Source organism: Callionymus lyra, chromosome 8 (genome assembly GCF_982586985.1).
Source record: "Callionymus lyra chromosome 8, fCalLyr1.hap1.1, whole genome shotgun sequence".
Taxonomy (NCBI): Eukaryota; Metazoa; Chordata; class Actinopteri; order Syngnathiformes; family Callionymidae; genus Callionymus; species Callionymus lyra.
In genome coordinates this window covers 11,518,865-11,546,261 of record NC_141825.1, presented here as the reverse complement: position 1 = coordinate 11,546,261, position 27,397 = coordinate 11,518,865, and the positions used below count along the sequence as shown (strand labels likewise).

The 27,397-nt window shown below is 38.1% G+C and overlaps 1 protein-coding gene across 1 annotated transcript in view; it reads left to right on the top strand.

Annotated features, from left to right (window-relative positions):
* The window catches only part of trim44 (TRIM family member 44), a 46,678-nt gene extending 20,198 nt beyond the window's left edge, over positions 1-26,480 (top strand). Inside the window, exon 6 of the mRNA XM_087797566.1 lies at positions 25,892-26,480. Coding sequence (XP_087653692.1) covers positions 25,892-25,961 — 70 coding nt within the window. The 3' untranslated portion in view covers positions 25,962-26,480. The remainder of the gene's footprint in view (positions 1-25,891) is intronic.
* The last annotated feature ends 917 nt before the right edge of the window (positions 26,481-27,397 follow it).

Here is a 27,397-nt window from a genome sequence, read left to right as displayed (position 1 = left end):
CTAATCCACTGTTCTGTTCTGAGACGCAATCATGCATACGCACCTGCCTCGGTACGTTTGGATGTGGCACGCTGTCTTCGAGAGCATAATGCCTGGCCTTGTTTGGTAGACAATTACAGAAGAATCGGATTGTGAGTCAAAGCCGGCTTTTTTTTTTTTTTACATCTTTCTTTACGTGAACAACGACAGCATACATCTTTCATTTCACTCCGTGTTTTGTTTTACCGCCTAGGATTGTCTCCTCCCTGAACAATATTGTGACATTGTTTGAGACGGAAAAGGAAGCCATAAGCCAGGCTGCAGGCCAGCGCCAGTGTTTGATATGTTATTGATCGTGCAGCCAGTATTATGACCCAGGGGCTCTTGAGCAGATGGCTGCAGGCTTGGACCAAAAGATGAGATAGAACTAATAGTTTGACCTTGGTCAAGGGCGAACTCCCTATTTCCAACCGATCTCTGTATTCCACTAAATGCAATAATAGAAAAACCGGAGGAAAAAAGATCCAAAGAGCTCTTCATTGTGTGGATTTTTTCCTGCAAAAATTGGATGTTGTTTGATGTTGAAGCTAAAATAATCACACAGGAGAAATAGAGATTAAATGAAAGTGGAAGAGGAGGGGGGGGGTATGTGGGATCAAGGAGTGGATGTCTGGGGTTATGTGCAATTGAATCCAGGCCACAAATTGATTATAGAGCTGAAACACTAACCTGCTGTCTGAGCCCCATATCACTGCAGCAGGCAGAGCATCCCCACAGGACGCAATCCTGCACCCACACGCATCTTTCCTGGACTTCCTCATCAATAGAATACCACATCCCCTTTTCTCCCCCCCAAGTCTCTGAACATAGATACTGCATGCCTGCCAAGATTCGTTCTCCTCTGAATATAAATCTCACTACAGTCCCCTCAGCCTCGAAAAAACCAGACGGCGGCTTCTAATGAGATGCATTTCTTATTTTACTTTCATTTCTGTACTCCACCTCCCACAACTACCCTCCAGCCCCTTTTATATCCTATATTAGGCTCTACATTATATATTGCTTCCTGTTCATGGCGAGTGTGTAGTTTAGGTACAGTTGCTATAATTACGAAATGCTGACGTGTCTTATAACATAAAGACTCTAGAAAGAAGGAAATATTTAAACATTAATGCCGCTTATAATTTATAAATTTTAGATGTACAGTATTTATTTATTTTTTAAGCTGAAGCTATTCCCTGGAACTCTTTTTATTACTGGTAATCATTTCGTAATAACTTTTCTGAATGTAGTTTTTCCTCCGTATACTTCTAATGGGTTTACTCCGGGCACTCTGGTTTCCTCCCACAATCTATAAAAAAAGTGTTCAGGTTCAGGGTTGTGCCAGTCTTTTGCCCTAAGCAGATAGAACCTGAGAGAATAAGCAACAGGAGAAAATGTATTACAAAATTGACTTTAATTTTAATGTATTGAAATAAATAAAAAATACCAGCGAAATTAAATTGGAAAAAAAATGTGTTCTTAACGTTAGTGTGTTGCTTTGAAGGAGAGTATAAACACTGTATTTAATTCAAGATAATATATATGTGGATTAATTTTGTTCATGTTTAGGATTAAACGCATGAACAATAACCAGTATTTGTGGCGAAGGCGCCAAATATTGCAGTCAACTTAACTCAATTGAAAATTCAAAGACGTTCAATCAAGTCGAGTAAAAACCTCTGTGTCAATTCCCTTCCTCAACAACGGGGTCCCCTTGAGTATAGAAATCACACAGTGTAATGATTTTAAAATTGTTAAGCCCGCAGGTGAGCGAAGCAGCTCTAATTGCAAAGCGAAGACCCAACACCAAGCTTTCACTTTCCCAATCACTCACACTGCCGGTGAATCCCTCAAGAGGTTTGGTCCCTGAATCCATCTTCACAAACATGGACACACACACACACACACTCATCCCAACCCACACAGCGTGCAAATAATCTTTTAATGCCCTTTATAATTTATCATCCTCTCAATTGTGTTGTTGAAAATTAATAATTAGGAATATGTTGCAAACGTTATTAACCGCACATGAAATATAGATGCTTTCAAGAAGTATTCAGGTACATTATGGTGGTTTATTGAATTGTTATAGCATGTCTAATAAATATTGCATGTGCTTCATCTCAGGGCGAGTGGTTGATTTAATCCAAGGCTTGGTTGTTCTTGGTCTACCAGGGTCTTCATTTTAGTCAGTAATTGAGTGATTCCGCAAAAAATATGAACAGAAAATGTTGTGTTGGAATTTTCATGCAAAGTATTTGTTAGTATTATTTGATATAGTGATGAGTTAAGTAACTTGCAGTTTCAGAATTTAGTCAGAAATTGTCTATTCAACATCTATACTCCTGCTACTATCCTGTTTTATTAAAGTAATTACATTTTTATACATACTGTGGACATAAGTCAAGTTTCTGTATTGTATTGCTACGTTCATTTTGACTTGTTATAAACTAGAAAGAGTCATGGGGGTCAAAAAATGACATGTTTGAGGAACAGCCTATCTGCCAGTTTGAGTGGCCAGTCCTTCAGCCGGTCATTTGAAAGACTTGAGTGAAGTGTCGAGGGAGTGTGGGCTCAGGGCGCAAGACCCCGGCCAGAAGATGAAGGCTGAAACGGAGAGAACTGTGTTTTCTCTTGTGTGACTTTGTACAAAAAGCTCCTCCAGTCAATAGGAAATTCTGTTTGTACTTTTTTAATCTCCTGCTTTATGGATAAAAGTGCAAAAATGTGTTTCCTGGGTGGCTGGTTTCCCCTTTGCAATAAAACGGGCACCTCAGCCATGCATGGTAAAACAAGAAAAGAGCCACAGGTTCTTTACTTAAATGGAAGCTAATTTAAAGTGTTCTTAACGCTTTTATATGCACAGCCATATTCAGGGAGACGGTGAAGTGCAGCCGGTATCAGTGACGGTTTTATGCTTTTACTCTGCATTACTCAGTATACGTATGTTACAGTAGTAATGAGTCAATTAGCCTTGTTTTCTTGACCCAGAAACTGCTTAAGAATGAGATGATGTGGCTAGTTGTCTAAACATTTGCCGTTGCAGAGGAGTTTTCTTTATGTTTTGAGCAGTGTTGTGAAAAGATCTTTTGCTAATTAATAGGGCAATTGATACAGTCATAACAACTTTATTGACTAAGTAAAACAATGTCTTGCTTGCAGTCGATAATAATAATTTATTGAAGTTAAAAAAAAAAAACGAATTAAATTATTGGTTTACTTTACTTACCCTATGGTTCTTAAGTACCTTTAATTATACAGGTAAAATAGTTTCTGTCCAGGAGCTTTTGAAGTTTTTTTTTTAATTGATTAAATAATTAAGTAATTTAATTAATATATGGATTTTTGTATTGAATTAAAATTCAAGTAGCCGTCATTTTAGTATTTAAAGGGAACCTGGATATAAGCTGCACCAACTAAACTTAAAAAGAAAATGATTGTACATCCTGTACATATGCCACCCATGTTAAAAAAAACCTTTTTTTTTTATTATTACATTTATTTTTTCAATCGCCGCTTGTAACAAAGCAGTAATGTGACTTTAAAAAATGAATAAAATAAATAACCATCCCACCAGAAAATTATCTTCCTTTTTTTTTTCTTCCAAATCCGCTTTTATTTCATCTGAAACGTTTTCCGCATTTATATTTAATCTTTCTAACAGCTGTATAAGTGAATCATATCCATTTCTTTTGTCTCTTCCATCATTGACTCGCCAATCTCCTTTCTAGACGACATCTACACATCATCTCTTCCACCTGTTTTTCTTACTCTTTGTTAAAGTAACGAAGTTAAGGGACATTTTTTCAGATAAAAAAAAACACATAGAAACATCCACATTAATACTATTTAAAAATTCCAGATGACACAATAAATATAATTAAATAGTATTAATTTGGATATTTTTTTATTATTATTTATTTAGTATTATATTATTCTCTTTCAGTCAAGATGAACTAGAGCTGAAAAGTTCTTTCAGTATTGATCTGTGATAAGTATAAGAAGTGTGTGAGTGTGTGTGTGATCGAAGAGGGCAAAGCCACTGCACTGTGTGTCTGCAACACACTCAAAGGGATGCTGCTGCAGACTCTGGTTACTGCTGTGTTTGTGATGATGCTCAGAGTCTGTAGCGCCCATGAATAATGGATAGTTAATCCATGTGTGGAAAATAGATCTATACCACGTTGCTTTCATTGCCTGCTCCCATCCGTGCAAATGTGTGTTTGCCCTTAGACTTTTGTGTGTTTTTTTTGTGCATGTTGGAGGTTTTACAGCTTGTTTGCCCTTAAAGACTTCCAGACTGTTGATGTCAGCTCGGTCAATTGTTTTGCTGACACTTTTAAAAAACTGCTACAAAAGATGAATATCACTTCTCAACATGGCACGTTGACAAAATAACAAAATCCTGTTTTTGTTGATCTTTGCATAGAAATATATGGCTTAATATTAAACATTACACACACTGCAGCATCAGCTTAAATACAAGCTTTGTGTATTCTTAGCAGCCTTCCGAGCTTAAAAAAAAAAAAGATGTTAGAATCAGAGCGCATGGGAGAAATAGAAGGGGGGGGAAAGCCTTTGTACATATGTAGAAGTACAAAGGAAGAGGTGAAAAGGAGATAAGCAGTGTGCATTGCCTGTGGAAGAGAACATGGAGACCAGACTAAGCTCTCTGGGCAGACTGTTGATACGGAAAGGGGGGGATGTGTATAAATGGAAAAGGATGTGAGAAATATTTCATCTTGGAGCCGCAGTACAAAGGCAGGAAAGACGGGCTTGTCTCTGGTGGCAATCTTCATCTACAAGCTTGATATTAATGTTTTATCTATCTTAATGGCGGTCCATATTTTTTCCTAGAGGCTCCAACACCCTTCCAGATAACCTTGTGCTACCTGGTACGTAGCTCCGTGTTAACCATCTCCTGGTGTCACGTCGCCTGAAGCAGGATTCAGTATTTTTTTTTTACAAGCGCGTCGCCGTCTGTGACGACTGTAAATTGAGGTGAAACCTGTCATGTTTATGTTGCGTCGTAAAAAAGTGTTGATGTGTTATTATCTACTTGACTATTTATGAATGCAGGGAGAGGTTCTATGAGCTGTCTGGATCATTCTTTGTCGCTGCACCTGCTACTTAAATTACCCGGAATCCTCCAGCCTTCTTGATTAATAAATCGCGCGTCTGTATCTCCAACAATTCTGCACTGAGAAAATTAGCCTTAATAACAAAGTGTCGTAATTACTCTTCAGACTCGGCGTCCTTCGAAAGAGCTTAATGTGTTTACTCACTAAAGTAATAGATATCAAGAAATCGGGATGAAGTTCAGATCCATTAGCGTGGATTGCCCAGGTGCAAATGATGAACAAGAACATTTAATATTAGGTCAGGTAATGTTGTTTTCACGATACTGGATTGATATTCAACAGCATGTATAGATTTATTTTTATTTTATTATTCTTGTCTTTTCAAATCATACTGTATAAGTTATTTTATAGATAATTGAAGTTTGTGTAAAATAAAATTATTAGACGCTATATATATATATTTTTTAATGACCCTTTTTGCATTGATCTACACAAAAATGGAAAGCACCACTCGATATTAACCAACCTTTCAGAGGTACGTTCTATGACTTGAACCCAAGTTTACACGGTCATACTAATTATCAGGGTCATAGTCTTTACTGTTCAAAATCCACTTTTTCACGTTCTGTCCTTACTATTTATTAGATCATTTTCCATATCTACTGATTGTTTGTAGGATTTTGAAGAAATTGACAATTCATATTTTGGCTGTGACTCATACATTGTCAAAGATGACAGGTTTATGATGCTACGAATTAATATGTATCCCAAGTTTCAATGAATGACTGTCATAGGTATCTTCTAAAAGATGGAGAATATTAGCCCAAAAGTATCATAACATACATCAAGTATTTTTAATTTTGAGACTAAGGATAAAAAAAGGTCTTTTGTACAATTTGTATGACTGTTCATCTGATTGTCAACCAAGTAGGTATTATTACCTTCACAGTATACGCAACATTTTACTCATTAAATGAATGGTTCTGGGATTGGAAAATAGCAGAAATTGACAGTTCTCACGCTCGTATATTTCTAAATGTACAGTATGTCATGCTACACGTTTGTGTTCCTACCAAACCAAAGTACAGAATAAAATAATTCAGGTTTAATTCAAGATTCAACCTAATTGGATCCTGGAAAACGGTATTACCAAACAATGTCTCATTAGAAAGTCCAATCCCCTTTCTTCAGACTCTCACTCGCAAAGCCTCCAGTGCTGCACAGCTTTGAACTTTTTCTAATGGCATCATTCATGTGTACTACGAAGGAATAAACGTCTCCAGAGACCTTTGGCTTCAGAAACTTCTATTTTTCATCTCATTTGTTGAATTAAACTAGCTATACGTATAACAAACTTTATATCAAGAGGTAAAAAGCGTTCTAGTCATGTCTAAACGGCTAATTAGTTAAATCTGCAAACCGTATCAATCGACAAACGCTAACACGTCGGGTCAGATGATGACCCTGGAACTTCACTGAGAGAAACGCCTAATGGACTCGTGTGTTCTCTGGCGTGCTGTTTGCTCATTGAGACTTGTAAACCGAGTGACCTGTAAAACTGAGCTCATTATTCTGGTTACTTATTATCAGATTGAATGATGTCAACTGTAATCCTCGCTCCCCTGTTCAATCCTGTCTGAACTGCAACACAGTCTGAGATGTCCGTATGGTTTTACATTCTGTCACTGTAGTTAGAAATAATTATAACTTCATCGCCGGAGAGGGTTCATGAATGCGTAAGCATCCTCGCACAACGCCCTCACCGCGGCCCTCCTAACCTCGCACATATTCACACGACAACACACCGCAGCAGCATATTAGCCTTGAGGTGAAAAACAGGTGTGATCGTAGCTGGTTTCAGATGAGAGCGGATGATAGCGGCAGGATCAACCACGGGGCAATGAATCAGCCCTTTATCAAACCTCCAGCTCTCACTGCGAACTGACATCGCAGGCACAGCGGCAGCAACATTTGTGTTATATTTGTTTCCACCACAGCCTCAAAGAACATTGCACCAGTGGTTTGAAGGCTTAGCGGGGGTGTCGGTCCACATTCTTGTCCCCCCCCCCCACCTGCTCAGATATTCACCAGGTGAGTCGGGCGGGGGGGGGGGGGTTGGCGTGAAGGTTGGCATGATTAATTCAGCACTTCCACTAAGCCTTGTCACAGAGTAGATTTATTGTAGTGGCTGAGAAGAACGAGGAGAAGTTTGGAATGTTACTCACCTGGGATTTTAATGGAAGAATTAGCATGTGTTTGATAAAAATAACCTTTGACCAGTTTCATTGTGTGGATACAGTAATTGCTGGTGTCTGGAGGTTTTGTTGAACGCATATAAAAGTGGTCTTCGTGGAACTCTTTGCGATTGTTTAAATGAAAAATGTAACAGTCTTATGCGAAGCCGCGACGAGAAGAAAAAAGGCTTTCTAACAATTAATATTCATTTCACCCCCCCCCCCCCAAAAGACCCGGATTTATGGGCCATGAACAAAAGGGAGTACAATGTGAGAATTGGTTTTCCACGACAAAAGTGGGAAGCTTCAGACAGATTAAACAGATTAGCAAGTGAAGCTGAAGGGTCTGTGGTTCAATTACAATTGTAAGATCTTTTCGGGTTTTGATCTAATTTCATGTATTTTTCCCTCAAAAGATAAAGGCAGACAAAAGGTCATGAAAATGACACAATCACTTGATTTTTTTCCCATTTATTTCTGTATTTAATCAAATAAATCTACAGATTTATTCAGGGAGTTGAAATGTTCAATATATGTTTTTGTTATTTAAGGGCAAATGTAAGTGAGATCTGATATAGCTGCAGACAAAATCTGACAACAGGTGGATTTAATGGAAATCAGATCGCATTATATCTACTTTATCTTGCTGTAAATTGCTTCCCTTCCACCTCACAGTTGTTTAATATAATGGATTAGGACATAAGTTTAATGGTTAAGAAACTCATCGCTGCAGTAAAAAGGGCTTTTTATTTGAAGCAGCAACTTTAAAAGCTCGGCTTTTTTAAAGCTGTAAAGGTTTGTACAGTTTTTTTCTTGAAATTTGTTTGATGTGTCAGTAGACTAAGCTGTTTATTTATTTTTATAGTTTTTTTTTGTATGTGACTGTAATGACAGTTTAAATGCAGTTTTAGTTGCAAGCATGCCTAAAGTTCGGCCTTACCCATTTCAAAGATTTCATGTAGCTAGTGCTCTACGTTTTTAACTTTATTATTCAACCAGAGAATTTAAAATACAGATCATTCTTCAAATGATGATTAGAAATGGTCATTCAAACAATCTCAAGTCAAATGAAACATGTCAATATTAATTTCTATATACTGGAAACATTTTTTTCAAGGTTCTCCATTTTCTGTTTAACTGGATTAAAATATTCGAGAGTGTCACTAGTCAATAGTGCTCATTTGTATGTTTTGAAATAAGGATAACGTTAAAAAATAGCACAACCTTGGATTGTGCTCTTGCTTAAATGAGGTGCGATTGTTCCATCAAGTAACTAAGCTGTTAAGTTGAATCATTGGCCCTTAGCAGTAATAAAGCGCTACTTTAACAAAAAGCCTTTGTGACTGATAGTTTGTGGCTGGAGCATACAGTGTTACATTGTCTAAATATTAGTGAAAAAAAAAAAAAAGTTAAATCTCTCGTGAGCCATTCACATTCTGGGACAGCGCACCAGGCTAGCTTGACTTGGCTGATTTAGGTGGCGCCGGTAGTCTGCTTTCGGTGAATGAATTGTTTGAAAGAGTCAACAGGGGGCAGGTGCCGGGCTTGCCAAAAGTGCAGACACTGCTTTGACCGTTCACTTTTCAGAATAGGCTATCTGGAACCGAGCCATCTACTTGGTTATATGACTGACGGGCCAGATCGGTTGAGGACACCCCACCGTTACTAATGGTAGATCGATGGTTTCTCAGGCGAGAACTAAGGGCATCAGAGCGAGGCAAAGAAGGGGATTGATGGGTAGAACAATTACAGAAATGGTGTTGGGCAGAGATTGCAGAGCGAGAAACAATTCTCTTCATTTGAAGTCACATTGGAGTTCACACTGTGCACGAGGTTTAAAGTAATAAAGAAAAGTTTGGGTCAGCGGCGGTGCTCACTATTCATTACCTGAGAGCCAATGCTGCAGCGCCCATGAAAAGATAAAAGTTTATCTCCCCAGTGTGTTTTCTTTGACTTTCCCCTTCACCAGCGGTCTGAAGATTAAAACTTCAAGTGAAATATAATACAAGAGCCATTTCAAAGAAACCTCAAAACATTTGAAATGTTTATATTTTCCCCTGGAATGGTCAAATTACAATCTGTTGTGGCATTTTTTAGTTTATTTGTGGTTAACTAAAATGTATGAACTAGGGCTGTAACAATATTTTTACTTTATGATTATCATGAGAAAGATATCAAGAAATCATTTTTTATTTTGATATTATTTTCCTTACTATAAATTTGTTTAAATTACACTTCTAATTGGATATCGATATAATTAGAAATCCAAGGAGCTACATCCAGTTTTAAAAATTGTGCCATAAACTGCTGTTTGTTAATGGTCAACTTGAGGCCTAATGGTCTCAAATCAAATTGCACACACAGTGAGTTTTTTTTTAAACTTTTGATTATATTCCTTTTCACTAATTGATGGTACGGAAGATTTTTCTTTGTCGTCGTTGTTATAACAATCCCTACCTGCTTAGCCATCTTGGCTAACTGCTGCGTCGGTGTTTGAGTTTGAGGACGGGTGAAGGGGAAGGGATGATGAAATTTAGGCATAGTTGGAAAGAACATCGTGTTTCAAGTCACACTGAATAATTCGTGTGATTTTCATTATCGACTACACGGTACACAGAGCCAGAAACCATATGGTTGTAATACCCCTGGAATCCCAGTTTAATCTTACGTTCTGTCACTTGCAGAAGCACAAATGCCATTAATAATCCACTTGAATCTTTTAGTTGTAGTTGGTTTGAAACCTGCTAATCTTCAATCCTGCCAGTTCACGTCAAGCTTCGACCCATTACACCGGGAGCTACAGGTTATCTTAAGAGCATAAAATTAGTTTTAGTACGCAGCTTTAGCTCCATATTCTGCTTTGCGGACAAAATCTTATATAACAGATTTCATTGCACCATTTGAGGGAAAAAAAAGAAAAAAAGTTGACTTCAGGGTGTTAATTAGAACGTGCAGTAAAATTGGCAGAGCCTGAAAAAATTCAAATTCTCTACTGTTTGTATTAAATTGTTGTTTTATTTGTAACCTTTTTTCTTGGCCTACATCTTGGCAAAAACATGCCACTCCAATTTGTTTTGGAGTTTCTTCATTTCTAGGTACTGTAGCATCTAATCACATTTAAAGTCATACGCACTACGGATCAGTATTGCAGATCGATACAAATATCATAGGTTTGGCTACACAATACTGGTGAATAGTATTTAAATGTGGTTATCTTGACATCGTCACTCAACCCTGAAGTAGATTATAATGTGTTTTCAACATTTAGAAAAAGAATAATGTGAAAATTGGTGACTAAAAAGCATATTTGCATAAGTGTCGATGAAACACAGGTATTGCCATTATTTGCAACATAAGTTGTACGTGGAGGGCTTATCATCAAATTACTTACAATGGCTTATTTAATGGGGCAGAACAGCTGATGTGAAATTGGAAATACTGAATCCCCCGCAAGGCTTAAATGCTCTTTACACTTCAGTAAACAAATGTGTTCCTTGGAGCAACACTTGCAGTTTGCTATTATTATATGCTTAATACCGTTGGGAAATATTAAAGCATTTTTGCTCTGAGAAATGAAAGTTCATTCATTCATTCATTCATTCATTGTCTACAGCTTTATCCCGGGGTTGGGGTCTCGGGGAGACTGGAGCCTATCCCAGTATCATAGGGTGCCAGTCTGTCGCAGGGCACACACAAAGACACACAACCGTTCACAAACAATCAAACCTACGGACAATTTCCCAAAGTTTTCAATCAACCTCTGTATGTTTTTGGACTGTGGGAGGGAACAGGAGTGCCCGGAGTAAACCCAGGCAACATACAAACATGAAAGTTCATGCGATTTAAAAAAATTGTATTTTACAGCATTGCACCATAATTATTTGTAAATATGTAATTATATGCAAGCTTTAACTATATACCAAGATACCACATTCAAAACCTCAAATCAGCTGCTAAACTATTTTGGTAGTTTATAGGTCGACTGTCGAATCGTGACCTTATATCCAACTGAAATCGAAATCTCTTTCCCAACCTATTAAAATGGGATTTAGGTAGTTATGGTACTCAACATCTGTTAAAAAGTATTCAACAATTTTAAATACTTTAATTTCAAGACAAAAGAGAACACACCAATGTAAGCTATAGGTGCTGAATAAATTAACTATTTATACATTTTTTTAATCTATAGGCCACACATGTCCACATTTTTACTTGAGATGTATATAAACAGTATATATTTATCCAGTTTACCAGAAGTTCTGGACATCTGCTTTTATTACTTCTAACACCAAATACTACTTTTGTGGGGGAGTGGAAGCATGAAAAAGACAGCATTTTATTTACTATTTACAGTTTTTATAATGCTTAACAAGCATGCTTGTATTTAAAGGTAAATGTTTCCATAGTTATTCATATTAATTTGAAATCTTTATAAATGTATACGCCACATAATATAAATATATTTTTTTATTCTGATGAATAAACATTGTGGACGTGGGTGAAAACCACTAAATCATCTTCATAGAATTATGATCACTTCCTATATCAGCTCTCAAACATCCTGCAATCCTCCAAAAACTTTACGGTACAAACCGGTTCTCCTCTGTCATCCATTAATCTTTTATGAGTATTGTTATAATGTTTACTCTCTTGAAGGAATGCCATTAACTGGCTCACTTATTCTAACCACTGAGGCCACAGCTTTAATTTACGGCGTTTTACTTGCTTATACTGCACTGGCCTACAAACCCTGTTTTATGAAGGGTTGATCTCCGCAGACAAACATCTATATTTACCATCCCTCAGCTCTCTTTCTCTGCTCTCAACCCAATAGGTAGGACTTCACAACTCTGACCTACGCTCGGGATTCAAAATATTAAACTGGGAGTGCAATATAAACCAATATATACTCCCTGGATCAGGGGCTGGATTACTGCAGCATTACATCCCTCGGGAAGGCTTTACTGTGCGGAATATAATATCTATAGGAAAAACTGTGATGGTGAAAAAGGACATCTTTATGAAACTAGCAATTGATTCATGGATTAAAGTGGCAAAAGTGTATTTCTACCCAAGATATCTAGATCTTGAAAAGCACTATATAAATACAAATTACTTACTTACTTACAAACAACTTTTTTAATCATTTTGTTAACATGCTACAAGTATAAAATTAAAAGAAGAAATCACCCATGGTACATCATGGGAAGAGTCTGAAGATGGATAAACTAAATTTTCCTGCTGAAACTGACCTACGCCACCTTTAGATCACATCCATGATTTTATATTCAAAACCATTAGTGTTTTTTTATATAATGTGTTAAGTTCTTAGTGAAGACAACTCAAGAATGTTAATGTTTTTTCGATCCTTTAAAAAACGTACACGTTATTTTGTTGTTTTACTGCATTTGTGGTTGGGTGTAAATATATCAGAGCAATTACACCAGAGGGCAATTTCATGTTCCCTCACTGAGCCTGAACAATTTTGTCAGCAGATTCTAGCCAACGTGTCCCCTTAGTCTTGGCCGTACAGTAGGGAACTATTAGAGCGATTCTATTATAAATCCTCACATCAGCTCACTTTGTCTGGGTCCTCTCAAAATTCTTGCTCTCCAGTTAATTTGGTATCACGCCCTTCAAGGCGACTTGTCCTATTAGGCGTAAACGGAATTGTCACTTTGCATTCCACTTAACCCCTAAATTACTCTGAATACATTTTCGTTACGTCTCTGCCGATGGAGCCAGGGTTTTCAGCAAAATCAAGGAGTGTAGACCATGGACCAGAAACACCGGTTGAAAAAGAAACAACAATTGTATTAATGTCTCTTTTAGGTAAAATGGAAACTGCATCTATTTTAGTTTTATATATTTTATTTCATTTCAACAAGAACAAGATTTACGTGAGTGATTATTGGACAATTTAGTACAGTAGACTCTTGCTTTGGTAAATCCCTCTAAACACAACCATAAAGAAAACGCAACCGAGAAGGTCTCGCTGAGACAACATACAACCTCACACACACCCAACACACCAAGTAACCCTGTTCTCCAAAGTTCAAGAAGAAAGGAAAAGTCAATGAAATGTTCAATGGTGAATGGAAGTACTTGATCGGCTACATTATCCCCCAAAATATAATCCTATATTTTTTAATTCCTGAGATGAACAGTTGACATTACAGAGGGTTTTGTTGTTGAAACTGCATCTTGTTATATCTCGCACCAACGCCAATTGTGCCACAAACACAGCCAGTGGGGGTTGACATATAGCAGTGACGGGCCTATGGGGGGCAGAACATCGACGTAATGAAGACGCATGTTGTCTAGTTTCTCTTCATGGGCGTTGATCCTTGTCTCCAATGAATGACTCTGGTGCAAGAATACCTTTCTTTTTGTGTGGATCATTTTTAATTTGACATTTCTACTAATGAGCAGTTCTATTTTCTCCAGCCATTGATAGGATGTCGGCAGTTTCCCCTCAATGAATTGCACCACCGTTGCAGCAGCTCCAGAAATGACCAAGTGTACCAGTGGTAGATGGAGTCTTTACAGCGGTTTATTGCTCTTATCTAAACGGCCCTGCATTAATTTCTCGGTATGATTAAGAGCGGGTGCATGCGCCGAAGTGAGCGATGCACATGGAGGAATAACATAATCATGCCATTTCTCTCACCTGCTGCAGAACAGACAGACCTGTGTGATTATTCGGACTGGCTGAGCATCAGCCTACTTTGTATTCTGCTTCACTGACCTTTCCGCTCAGTCGATCACAGCCTGTTCACCGGCTTCCTCGGGATAATAAATGTAGCTCAAAGAGAGTTGACTGCATAGTCTTTAGCTGGATAACAATGGCGTGTACAAACACTTATGGGATGCATCTGGCAGATGATTAGATGTTTGACAACAATAACGGAGTCAGATGTAACCCTTGGTTCACACCATGGCCACTTCCCTGATGTCCTTTTTATCTGAACTGAGAAGAATAAATGGAAAGTACACACAAAACCTCCAATAGGAGTGGATCAACATTTTCTAAAAAATGTCTCAGTAAAAGTAAAATTTGTTGCTTAACTCAATCAAATAAGAAGCTTAGAGTAAACAATTACAGTCGGTATGATGTTCTAGGCCAAAGAGAGCTTTAGAAATATAAGTCTAAACACAATTCAGCATCCGCCTGTCTTTAAGTTCTTAATTTGTTGCTTTTCCTTCAGGGTGATTTAGCACGTTTGTTGTCGAAATACCTAAACTGTCATTGACATCTACACAGCCTCAAACACATCTTTCTCCTTTGAGCACAAACATGAATATTTGTGAGTTGATTCATTTTTTTCTGGGACATTTTGGGGTCAATTGTTTCTTGGGAAGCAGCCTGTTTAATAAACCCTGAAGCAGAAACAATATTTTTACTAGTGGGTGGAAGATACTTCTAAGGTCACTGAGGATATTTTTTTTTTTTTTGGTAAACCATAAACATCTAAGCTTATCTGCCCTTTGAGACATCAATTATTCTAAGTTCACTTCTGTGAAGTTCAATGTGACGATTGGATAAAAAGGTTGTTTTTCAATTGCAAATTTTGCCATTCTTGTCTATTCTCCTGAAACACCGTATTGCCTTATCAAGTTAATGCAATAATAGTGTTGTTCATATTTTTGAAGGACTCATTATAAAAACAAATATTTAATAATATTGTTCTCAGTGTTTGTTTCTCATTACAAAGGGTGTTTTTACAGATCTATCCGGATTTGAAGTCATTGACTGTATAGATTCCACTATATTAGTTAAGTTATATCGCTGTATTTCTTGTCTAAAGATAAATGCAGTGGTTTTACACTTAGCTGCAGTTGTGTGATTATCTACTGTATAATATTTGAGACTCTTTGGGTGTAAGCCAGTAGTTATTACTCTTATAAACAAGATCATTGGCAACAACATTGCTTCTTTAAAATAGAAAGAAAAGAAAGCCCAGTTTGGCCAGCAAACTAAACCCAGAATTCCCATATTTATATCATTAGAAGCACAGAACCGTATTCATTGCATTGTTTCAAGGGCAACTAAAGCCGATTTTCACCATTCATTTCAACATAATCCCTATACATTGAGGGAAATCACAAAAACCATGTGAGCTTTTGAACCAATATTTTCCAATTTATTTTTATTCAGGGTATTCACTGACATGTGAGAATATTATAAATTGGTACTATCGTTAAGGTTGTATTACTTCCAGGCCATTCTTCAGGCTCCTCATCCTACCTGTAGCCCAGATGTGTCATCTCTCCACACTTCCTTCTCGGTTGTTCATTCACGTTCTTCCTCATTAGAGATACAACTATATCTCAAATTCTCCGTGGCAGGATCATCACATCGAAGGTGTCAGGATCACGCTGGGGCTCTTAATGAAACATGTGCAGCCAGACATTTCTAAATCACACAACCCCTTCCGGGGGTGTCAGATGAAAGAGAAAGACTTTACGTTCAAGGGAAAAAAAGAAGGTGGAGAATGGTTGGCATGAGGAAGGGAGTCCCAATTAGATCTCGAACAATAATCCGACTTCCTTTGAATCTCGATATCTACTTGTGGGCTTCGGACTACGAAACTAAGAGTTAAATCTACGAGCCATTACAATTTATTTCTTATTTCATCTCTTCATTGGATGTAATAGTCCTTCAGAAGAAGACCAGTTTTACCTCATTAAGTCATGTCAGAGTGCAGCGCTAACTAGAGTGCCGGCAAGGCTTCGTTCTCGTTGGCTCTATCAATAACCATTAAGGATTCTCTCTCATTAGACCAAACACCCAGAAGCCCCTAGAGTTTGAGAAAAATTGGCCCCACTGTATTGTGTGAGCATAGATACCGTCAACGCTGTTTGAAAATGCAAATTGTTTTGGTTACTCTCCACGGCAGGGCTTCGCCACCACTGCAACACTCTGCTCGATCAGGACTGGCGCTGCTTTGAACAAAAGGCACACCTCTGAAATCAGCATGCCGTTTCTGCACCAGAAAAAAAAAAAGCCTCACTGCATGCAGTAGCTACGTCAATGATAAGGAGTCTGAGTCACAAATTGAGCTGTACAAGAAAACTGCGGCATGTAACTACAATGTCATTTTATTCAATGTTAAACAGGATGTTCCTCATTCAGTATTGCAATTGCTATGTCTTTTTGAGTTAGCAGCAGTTGATATAATCTTAATTTCCAAGTGTATATAATTGCCTTTTTTAAGTATTCAATGGTTGGTATTGACATTAAATCCCCTATAAATGAATTAAAGATGGTTTCTGACACCCAATAACAACCTGAAAGTAGGCTTTAGTCCACCCGGAAGAGCCGGTGACCTTCAATCTTGTAAGCTGAATCTGTTTTTTTGAACCAGGTTTCTTGTTAAAATTGATGTTCTTGTAGCATGTCCTTGCTTACCTCTCTTTTTTCCCTCTTTTTCTTTCCTTTTTTAAGGTTGTCTTTAATCTGCAAAATAATCAATAATTATGCAGATCTTTTGCTGTCAAATCAGAAGCTCAAGATGGCTCTCCATTACTGTGTGCTGCCATTTGGGGGCAAATGTACAGCTACTATCTATCACATTTCTGGCAAAGAAATCCATGCTTAAGTCCATTTTCATCAACTGGTTTTTAAAAGGGATGGCCTGTGAAGTGTATCATTAGGTAAAAGCAAAGGCAACATTTAATATTTCTCAAAGTGACTGCAGTGATTTAAAAAAATGTTTTAATTATAATCCCGCATTGACAAATTCGCTAAATCCCTGCCATGCCAATACATCATGTTTATTCATACGATAATGAGGATGGGTCAGGCTGGCAAGAGTGCCACAGTGTGAAGGGAGTGTTTCCAGATGATGACTCAGGACTCCTGCGGTTTTGCTGCCTAGAGCAGGAAATTCAAAGTTAATCAGAGCAAGAAGCCCGCCCTCTCTAAACCCCCCGGGGAGGCAGAAGTCCTCTTGATAAGCCCCTAAATTTTCCTCATGAGTGATGGCCCCATTTGAGGTCTATTAGAGAGTTCCATTAGAGAGACAACATTAGTGAGATTAGCATTGTTATAGCCTGTCAGTCCCAAAGTTTTTCCTTTTTTTTCAAAATCAATGCCTGTTCTATTTCAAGACCCTTGTTGTCTGTTCATCAATCCGGATCACAACCAAAGCTCGGACGGTAAGCTCATCGGCTGCCCACAGCTCGCCCCATCCACAGGCCATGGTCATGCAAAAGGAGGAGGCAATGATCAGCTCTGATCAATAATACATCGACTACATTAAAGCTTATTAATAATTCATGGCCGGAGAGAGCCCAGACGCCAGGAACAAGCAGCTGATGCACACACACAGCAAGCTGATCGCTAACAGAGAAAGCAATAGGAACAGAGTTACACTTAACTCGCGGAGAATTTATCAACCACCCACTGACATTTTCGCTTCTTATGATGCACCCTTCCGTCTTTTCTCACTTTCACCCTTTCTATGTGCGGCTGCTTTCTTCTTCCAAATTAATGTCCTTCCTCGAGCAGGCGGAATAAATCAGTTTTTACATTTGTGTGTCCATGGGCTTAGCGAGGTCCCCCTGAATATAAATAGTTCATTTACCTCCATCGTGGCGGCTTTACTTTTCCGCCCTGAAAGTATTTGTAATTACTTTTTTTTTTTTTTTTTCAAAGGATGGTAGGGAAGCTATGGTTGACTGGAGATGTAGAATGGAATTGCTTAACACATAGAACTGCCGGTCTTTTATCCAAAAACACTATCTGTGACTGAATAGAAGTGTTGGAAAAACAAGCTTATTTTGCAGACTCTCAATAACTGTGAAAAGATAGATGTAATATTTCATCCTTTTTCTTTATCCTGTAAATGTTCATATTTTGGACTTTATATAAAATTCCTACATATCTATAATCCTTTTTTTGAATTCTGCCTTTAAAACTTGGCCATTCCTTTTTGTCCTTGAATCATTTCACTCTCGAAACAAGTGGCTGTTCTTCTTGTGGGCAGTGTGGGGGGCAAGACACTTCGGCCTTCTGCCATCCTATTAAAGGGGTAGTTCACCCATTTTCTACTCACCCTCATGACAACTAAGGATTGGGATTATTTTGAGTGTAATCCGTTCCTTTTAAGAGTTATAGGCACAAATGAGTACTTTCTGTCTGTATTGCATGTTCTTCTTTAAAGTTCTGCCACAAACGAGCTTAAAATATACAATTAATTAAGTTTTTCCGGAACAATTCAAGATGAACGTTACAGACACAGAGGCATATGGATGTTTATAAGTGTATTTTTGGAGGAAGGTGAAGGTGAAGACAACTGAGCTCCAGTCAATTCATTCAAATGTATATGCATCTTTGTCTATAACTCTAAAAAGGGGTTAGGAAAATAGTCCCAATCCTTAGTTGAGAAGAGGGTGAGTATGGTATGGAAAGTATCTCATTATATTGATTAAATGCTTGTAGGGCAATTTATTGGGATAAAAAATGCTGCTCTACATGCATTTACTAAAGCCCTACGTCAATGTGAGTGTGACTTTATCCTGATAGTACTAAAAAGAGGACAACAAACCAATACACCACCTTGTCCCTGATGTCGCATTTTAAGTGGAAAGATATTGTCTGACTGGAGATCGTTTGTGTACAGTATTGTTTGTCTTCACCTAAAATGAGAACCCAACCATTTTACATTGAAAATTTACCAGATCTGATTCATCTCACTTCTGGTCTAGACTACCATATTTTCATCCAGCATGTGGAATCCACAGCGCATCTGAGATACATCAAAGACTCGTAACGGCTCGTCTTGTAGAAACATGGATAAGCTTTAAAGCGAGACTGTGCTGCACACCAGTTACGAAGCGCTTCCACTTATCGTTGAAACAAGTGTTTACAACTGCAGCTATGTTTGAGGAATAGTAGGTCAGTAAGTCAGTAATAGTTTTTTATAAAGCGCCTTTCTAGACCCCGTCACAAAGCGCTTGAACACAAAAGCAATACACATTTAAAAAAAAAAAATACAAATTTAAAAACTGTAAAAGACCGAGACAACATAGAGACAAGAGAGATTAGAGATTATAGGGAGAGTCCCGAAAAATCTTGTACAAATAAAAATGTCTTAAGATGTTTCTTAAAGGAGTCAGTAGATCCATCGAAAACAGAGAGATAGGAAGATTGTTCCAAAGCTTAGGAGCAACTGCCTGGAAGGATTTCTCTCCTGGTGTGCACGGAACCATCAGCAGATTCTGATCCACAGACCTAAGAGCCCGAGCTGGGGTGTAAGGCTGGATCAGATCACTGATGTAAAGAGGAGCCTGACCATGAATAGTTCTGAAAGTAAGAACCAGAATTTTTCCTGGAAGAAACTGGCAGCCGATGCAGTGTTTTAATGATCGGGGAAATGTGAGTTCTTCTACTAGTGCGGGTCAGAATTCTCGCTGCAGAGTTTTGTATGAACTGCAGGCGAGACAGCTCCTTCTTGTATTGAATAATGGAAAATAATTAGTTTATGTTTGACTTGCTACAGGATACTAAAAGGTCTTGCTCATGAGTGAGAGAGCGATTTAGTGTGATTTTCATTTTATCGTGAAGACCTAATATACTCTGGAGAGAGCGCCTCAGTATTCCCAGAATAGGTGTTAAATTCAGGCCAAGCCTGGGCCTCTCTGCTTTGTGTGCTGCTCTTTCGCTAGACTCTAGGTAAACAGAGGAGAGAGAAGGAAGGAATGAATGGATGGAAAACGAAGCACTCTCACTGTTTACCCTTATACAGACGCTAATAATTCACATCTAGGGTCCAGGCTATGCTGGGAACAGGATCTTCTCTAATTGCACGATGACTACACAACTCTGAGCTCGGCTGCCTGTTCAATACAGGAACAAAGTTTAATCGATAAGATATAAATAATACTTTTGACAAAATCATTGAGAATCATTAACACTTTGTGTCCAAACCATTGTATGTATGCGTATTTTATTTGTTTTAAAATAATGTATGAATCAATGTTTTTATTGATATCTTGTTGACAGAGTAACTGCTTGGTGCTTAGAAGCAGATATTTAAATATAAACTTAACAGAAACGGTGCATACAGGGTTGTTTACACATCGTCCGACTTTTTTTGGCAGCCACTACGCATCTGCACGATGCCAAGATATGAGAGTTTGTGTGGGTCACTTAAGTTCACACGTTTTTTTTATACGGCTGAGGATGATACTACACTTCATACTTCTTACCTCTGTGTGGGATTGACTACACTTGTGAGTAAATACTTGTTTACTCTAGTACACGAGGAAGGGTAGAAAGGAAGAATACTTCGAGTATACTTGTGGAATTGTGTCAAGAAGGCTCTCTCCATGAATCCTACTTCTTGAATCTTAATTGGGAAAAGGAAATCTGGAAGAGGGAGTAAAAGAGAGTAAAAGCAATGCCTGGTTCCTGATTAATATATGAATGATAGCTTTCCATTAAATTTCCTGAATCATTTCCAAGTGGCGTTTCATATTGTAATTGAAAATGATATGTAGCAGTGGTTGACTCCGTATATCGGTGAACATAAATTATTCTGTGAAATAAGGAAAATTATTCAGTTGTACTATAGCTCCAGAATTGGCAATTATAGTTCCTTCCGGTCCAAATTATGTATTGAAGTGAAAGAAATTGAGCATCAGTATGATTTATATTTATTTTTCACTTGAATATCAAGAAAGGACATTTTGAAAAATCTTAATAAGTAACATTTGTTCTTTTTCTGTTGTTATAAACTATGTTTTGAAACCATCCTTTATTATTCCTTCTGATTAGTTTGCGCGAAATTATTGACAAAAAGATGAAAAAGGTACAAAAATCAAAGTTTTGGTTAACCGGACTGAAAAAAACACTCCAGGATACCAACATGAACGTTTGCTTGGGGCGACTCAATGCGTGTTTTGAAGTGTAAAGAAATCAGAAATCACAATTTCCCAGCGTGACATATGGATTAGCTTTCTGACACTTTTAGTGAAATCGGAGCTCTGGAATAATGATATGAAGACGAAGGTCCTCACTCTTGTTTGCCCTTGACGGATTGTTTGCCTAGGAGTTAGCGGATATTATAAGTGTGGAGACAAGTGTAGCTCTCCAGAGGAAGTTGGGTAAGTGATGGAATGCTCAAGACAGAAGTGTGAAGTAACACAGGGACAAGAAGCAGTATAAGAAGTTTCTTCTGTAAAACTGTAAAGGAAAGTCTGTAAAACTTTTAGTTTAATTAAGTTACTTGTCTTTCCATCGTGTTAAAGGTGATTAAGTAATTGAATTTTGCCTTCTTTCTAGAGAAAAAGAAGAGGAAAAAAGAAAATGCAACAAAAATAACCGTTTAGAGGAAGAATAGACGACAACTATTATGCTTAATGGATGTGATGAAAGAAAGAGGTCGGGAGTTATAGGGAGGAGCACCAGATTAAACAAGGTGGAATTGCCAAAGGCGGAATTTGTCTGTTGCAGGGTGACGATGTATCACATCAGCATCTTCTTGAAATCGTTTCCTTCTGTTTGACAGACACACACACACACACACACACACACAAACCCTGGTTTCTTGTGTAAATACCATTTGTTCGAGCCCCTGCATAACATCATCATTAAAGCTCTGACAGAGAAGGACTATAAAGTCGAACAAGTGCAGCGTCGCATTTCGACCAAGATGCCGACGACTGCAGTATTTCTCAGTAACGGATTGAGCAGTTTTTCTATGCCAATTTTTTTAGATTGTTTTGAAAACTTTTACAAGAAAGGGACACCCTGGACAGGATGCCAGTCTGTCACAGGACACACAAAGACATACAACCATTCAAACCTACAGACATTTTCACCAAGTTTCTACGTATTTTTTTGGACTGTGGGAGGAAATTTCTTGTTTAATTTACAAATTCTGTTTAAATTAAACAAACAACAAAGCAAGAACGAATAGTAGAAAACAACATACTCTTAACAACAAAAAAGTTAAATGAAATAAATAATTAAAAAATGATGAACAAGTGTATTCAAATATAATATTCAACTCTAAGAACTAAACAAGTTAATTAAATAAATATAATAGAAATACATTGAGAAAAATATAACAGTTTGAAAAACACAAGTGAAATTAAATAAATAGAATAATATTAATAATATAAAAAAGACTTAATAGTATGGAAAAATATAACATAACATTCCACACTTTTTGTAGTTATAAAAGTGCAAAATCAATAATGCTGTAACATATATTAATAATGTACTTTTGGTGTCTGAACAGTTAGCTTGGTGGCTAATGCTACACAGGAGTTACACAACTAGTGTAATCACATCACATCATAGCCCCCTCAACAGGAACGTCATGTAGAAAATCGCGACTTTAGTTCCGTGAAAGTTGTTTAGTTGGATAAATGTACTTAATTCCGTGATATCTCAATCCTGCCGAAAAACAGAATGGCATCCGTCAGATTCAGATCACGTCGACCTCTCTGGTGGACGGAGGTCGCGGCCGATAAACGGGTATGACGACCGATGATTGAGATGCGACCAGAAATGTTCTTTGATAAATAATCGTCAACGAGCCCAGAGTCGAAGACAGCCAGGATCATGAATTCAGTAAATGAGGTCATAAAGAGGCTGACTTTCCCTTGGAGGAGAAAAACAAAGACCCCCCCGAGGACATATTGTCCTTGAGGTCTGATCCGATGTCCACTCATCAACAAGTTCACGTTGGCAACATTAACTTTATCTCCGCACTTGTGCGTCTGTTTTCCAATCCCATAACAAAAGCCCAAACGTCTGCTTTTTTTAGAAAATGTCGTTTTAATTGTGTCTGTAATGGCTTACACCATTTACTCATTCAGCCAAATGACTCTGCTAATTTCTGAAGCGCTTCTTTTGCTGCTGCAGCATTTTCACACTTTTCTCAGACTCTCAATTGAGTCTTATTTTGTTCCTTTAAGTGATGGAGGCAAAAATAGACGTGGCATTTATGTTCATCTAGTCACGTAGACCTTTAGTCTATATTCATGAATGACCTTCTCATGGGAATGCATAAATATGTACGAAAAAGATGTGTACATATATATATAATTTAATTATATTATGATAGTAAGGTGTGCTTTATGCATAACATTTGACTATGATATTAACATCTTAAATATACAATTAATAAACATCTTCTATGAGAAACTTTACATAAAATGTGAATATAATTAAGTAATACGTAGTTAAAAATGGCTTAATCACACTTTTAATATGCAACTCATAGTGTGAATGTCTCTCACAACACTTCCCATTACTTAACCGATATTACTTTCTTAAAGTGAATTTGAACATACGTTTTAGTTTGTTGATCTGAGTTTCTGTCATGAAATTAAAATTGTGATTTAAAATAATTTTCCTGTTACGTATTTTAGTTGTTAATATTTAAATATAGTATTTGTTAAATAATTAATAATACCATTTCTCTGTCAAAATGGTGTATTTCCATCATATAAACTATGTAATGTTTGTATTTACATTATACATTTTACATAATGTTATATTATTTCTTCTCACTAGCTAATGTACCTTTTTTTTTTTATATATTTTTAAAGGAAAAACTATTGACTTAAACTAAAGTAAATCACACATGCATTATGTTTAAGATTACAAGTAAACAGCATCATCTCTTTTATGCAGTTCATTGTTCTTCCTCGCAGCAGGTCTATAGCGGTCAAGTAGTCTTAGCCCACATTTATCAGAACATAACTAGACTGAACTACAATGACCACCATTACCTCCTGATCTCCAGGAATCAACACAGAAGTTCCTTATGAGATCACGGTATTGGCTTTATTTACCCTCATTAAAGAGGGAATACGTAATATTTGACATTCATATTCTTGTGTTTTTTTAAGTTTCTTATCAATAATCATTACTCAGTCAAACCTTAGGTCAGATTTATATGAATTACTAGGGGGATAAACCTAGAAACTGACCTACCAGGAACATTTATAAGTATCTTGTTTTCTAGATGAAAGGAACAGAAGTAAGGTTTGCAGCATTAGAGAAACACTCTTCTGACACTTTAATATAAATTTAAGAAGTAAACGTTAGATATTTCGAGCAGTAAGGTCGAGACAATCCTCAAACCGAGGTCTTCCTGTGTTTCACCTGGAGTGGCTGGAAAGGTCCAGTCAGATATCTGGTGTATCGGATATAAAAATTGAAAATAAAGTTTGTGACTAAATGTCTTTGGACAAGTGGAAAGTTGGAAATTCAGTGTTGCTCTAAAGAAAAGCTAGTAAGAGGTACCAGGTAAAAAGAAAAATAAGGAAGACGACCAACAAGTTTTATGGATGTACTAAAGGAAAGCATGAAGATGATGGATGACTCGGGTGGAGGATGAAGAGAAGGGGACATTATACCGGGACATGGTTATTTGACCAGTCCATTCCAAGTCTTTAGTGGTGGTTTCGCTCCTTGTTATCGTCCATGATGTCACCGACAGAGCTTGTTGCTAGCTACGACATATTTTGGGGTTTCTGCCAAAGTTGGCACAAGCTTTTTTACTTTGAAATTTAACTGGATCCTTCCTGACCACACAATCCACTCTGCTTTAAACATCGCCTCAGAGCAGTCGGCAACAAAACTAGTAAACCTGTGTATTACTAGTGAAGCGCTCACCTTCAAACAAGCGCCATAGATCAGCGTTCGTTGGCCTCCAGGAGTCACACCAGTCGGGTCACAATCGTACAAGAACCTCACACTGCTGTACCCGGGGACCTACTGATGATTATCCAACCTCAAAAGTTTCGGGTATAAGGAGCGTCTCGAGAGTTTTGGTTGGGTCTACCAACTGGACCTAACCACCCAGAAAGAAACACATTTATATTTAAAGAGGACATCACAGACCCAACGTTCCGCCGGGCCGCCCTCTTAAATGATTAATAGAAAGTTAAGTGAAGTTAATGGGAGCAGCTCGGTAGTGTAGCATATGAGCTGTCACCTCATTACAAGAAGGTCGCCGGCTCACATTTCACCGGGGAGAGCCGCCTGTTGATGGTTTCTTCGGTCGGACGTCAATGATAGACGGGCGGAGAGATGCGGGTGAGTGTGTTTCATCAGCCGGTTTGAAGATAATTGAATGAATGAGTCCAACCTTCGGGGTTTTTTTTTCCTGAGATGTTTACAAGTGTCTCTCTTTAACGCCCGCGGCGGACGTAGAGCGACGATGGAGGAGAAAAGTTGGTTAAAAAGAGTCGCTAGCTAGAGGAAAAAGGACGGGTAGCCCCGGAGGCATCATCCAATTAGAGCGCCTGATTAGTGTAGACCGTCTCCGCCGGAATAGAATCTATCAGCGCAGCTACAGGCCCCCGCCATTCCAACCGCCACTTCGTCTCTGTCACCGCCGAGCCGCTAATACAAAAACCGATGGAATAGATGATTTCTACTTAAGGCGTCGCTTGATTGAAGCTGATTGCGTTTCGCGGGGGGGTTCATTATATTTCCATAATTCGTGAGCTCACGTCGCAACTTTCAGAGTGGAGTAGCTGGTGTTTGGCGAGGCTAAAGAGTTGATCCGTTTCTTCTGCTTCCAGGTTGCCGGCGCCGGCCCCCCGGGACCTAAGAGACGATGACTCCGGACAGTCCATGGATCACGCGCCGTGATGAGTCTTTTCTCTTCCAAGCCCTCTGGGATCGCCTTTCTTTTTTTTTTTTTTCACAGTTTGACGAATGTATCTCTTCCGTCTTCTGCCTCTGGTACTGAAGTGACCTTGATGTGGGAAGTTGGAAATTCTAAGTGTCTTACTCGAGTCAATCGTTAAGTATTTAGCACTAACTTAGATTTTTATGTTGTCGTTGATTATTTGTCTTTTGACTTTTTTAACTTCCTGTTTTTTTTTTGTTTTTTTTTAAACGCGGCCATAGCAGCGCGAGCGACACTTTGACTCGTGTCGCCGTCAGACGCTCGCAGGGATCCGTGGGGAACAGGAGACGAGTCGTCTGAACTTGAAGTGTCTCTTTCGTCACGTCTCCTGCGAGCAGACGTCTGACTTCCTAGCGTCTGTCATTTGTCTGTTTGAATCTGGAAAATGAAATAAACCTTCGTTCCTACTTTTGAAGATGATGTGACGGCTTTGATTGTGGGCCCGCTTTGCTGAATTAAATAAATACACTTTTAATTGATTTGTTTGTTTGTTGTTGTTCTTAAAATGTTGCTTTTCTAAGATGGTATGAATATAAACACTGAGCAAGAGTGACTTTTAATCAACCTTGTTACTCCTGTCCATGTTTTTTTTTAAGTGACGTTTCAACACAAAAACACACTTGCACTACTCTAACACAGATACACACTCACGCTACCCTAACACGGATACACACTCACGCTACCCTAACACGGATACAGACACACAAACCCAACACAAAAGCACACTAACACAACCCCAAACACGGATATAAACCCACACAAACCTAACAAGGATATACACTCACACAACCCTAACACAGATACACACTACCACAACCCCAAACATAGACACACACTAACACAACCCCAAAAACACATACACACTCACACAACTCGATAAGACAGATACACACACACAACCCCAACACAAAAGCACACTAACACAACCCCAAACACAGATATACATTCACACACCTTACTTAATAACAACCCCAAAATGATACACACTCACAAAACCCTAACACAGATACACAATCACACAACCTTAAGACAAACGCACACTAACACAATCCCAAACACAGATACCCACTCACACAATCCCAAAATGATACAAACTCACAAAACCCTAACACAGATACACACTCGCACAATCCCAAAATGATACAAACTCACAAAACCCTAACACAGATACACACTCACACAACCCTCACACAGATACACACTCACACAGATACACACTCACACAACCCTAACACAAAAGCACACTAACACAACCCCAAACACAGATATACATTCACACAACTTACTTAATAATAACCCCAAAATGATACACACTCACAAAACCCTAACACAGATACACAATCACACAACCTTAAGACAAACGCACACTAACACAATCCCAAACACAGATATCCAC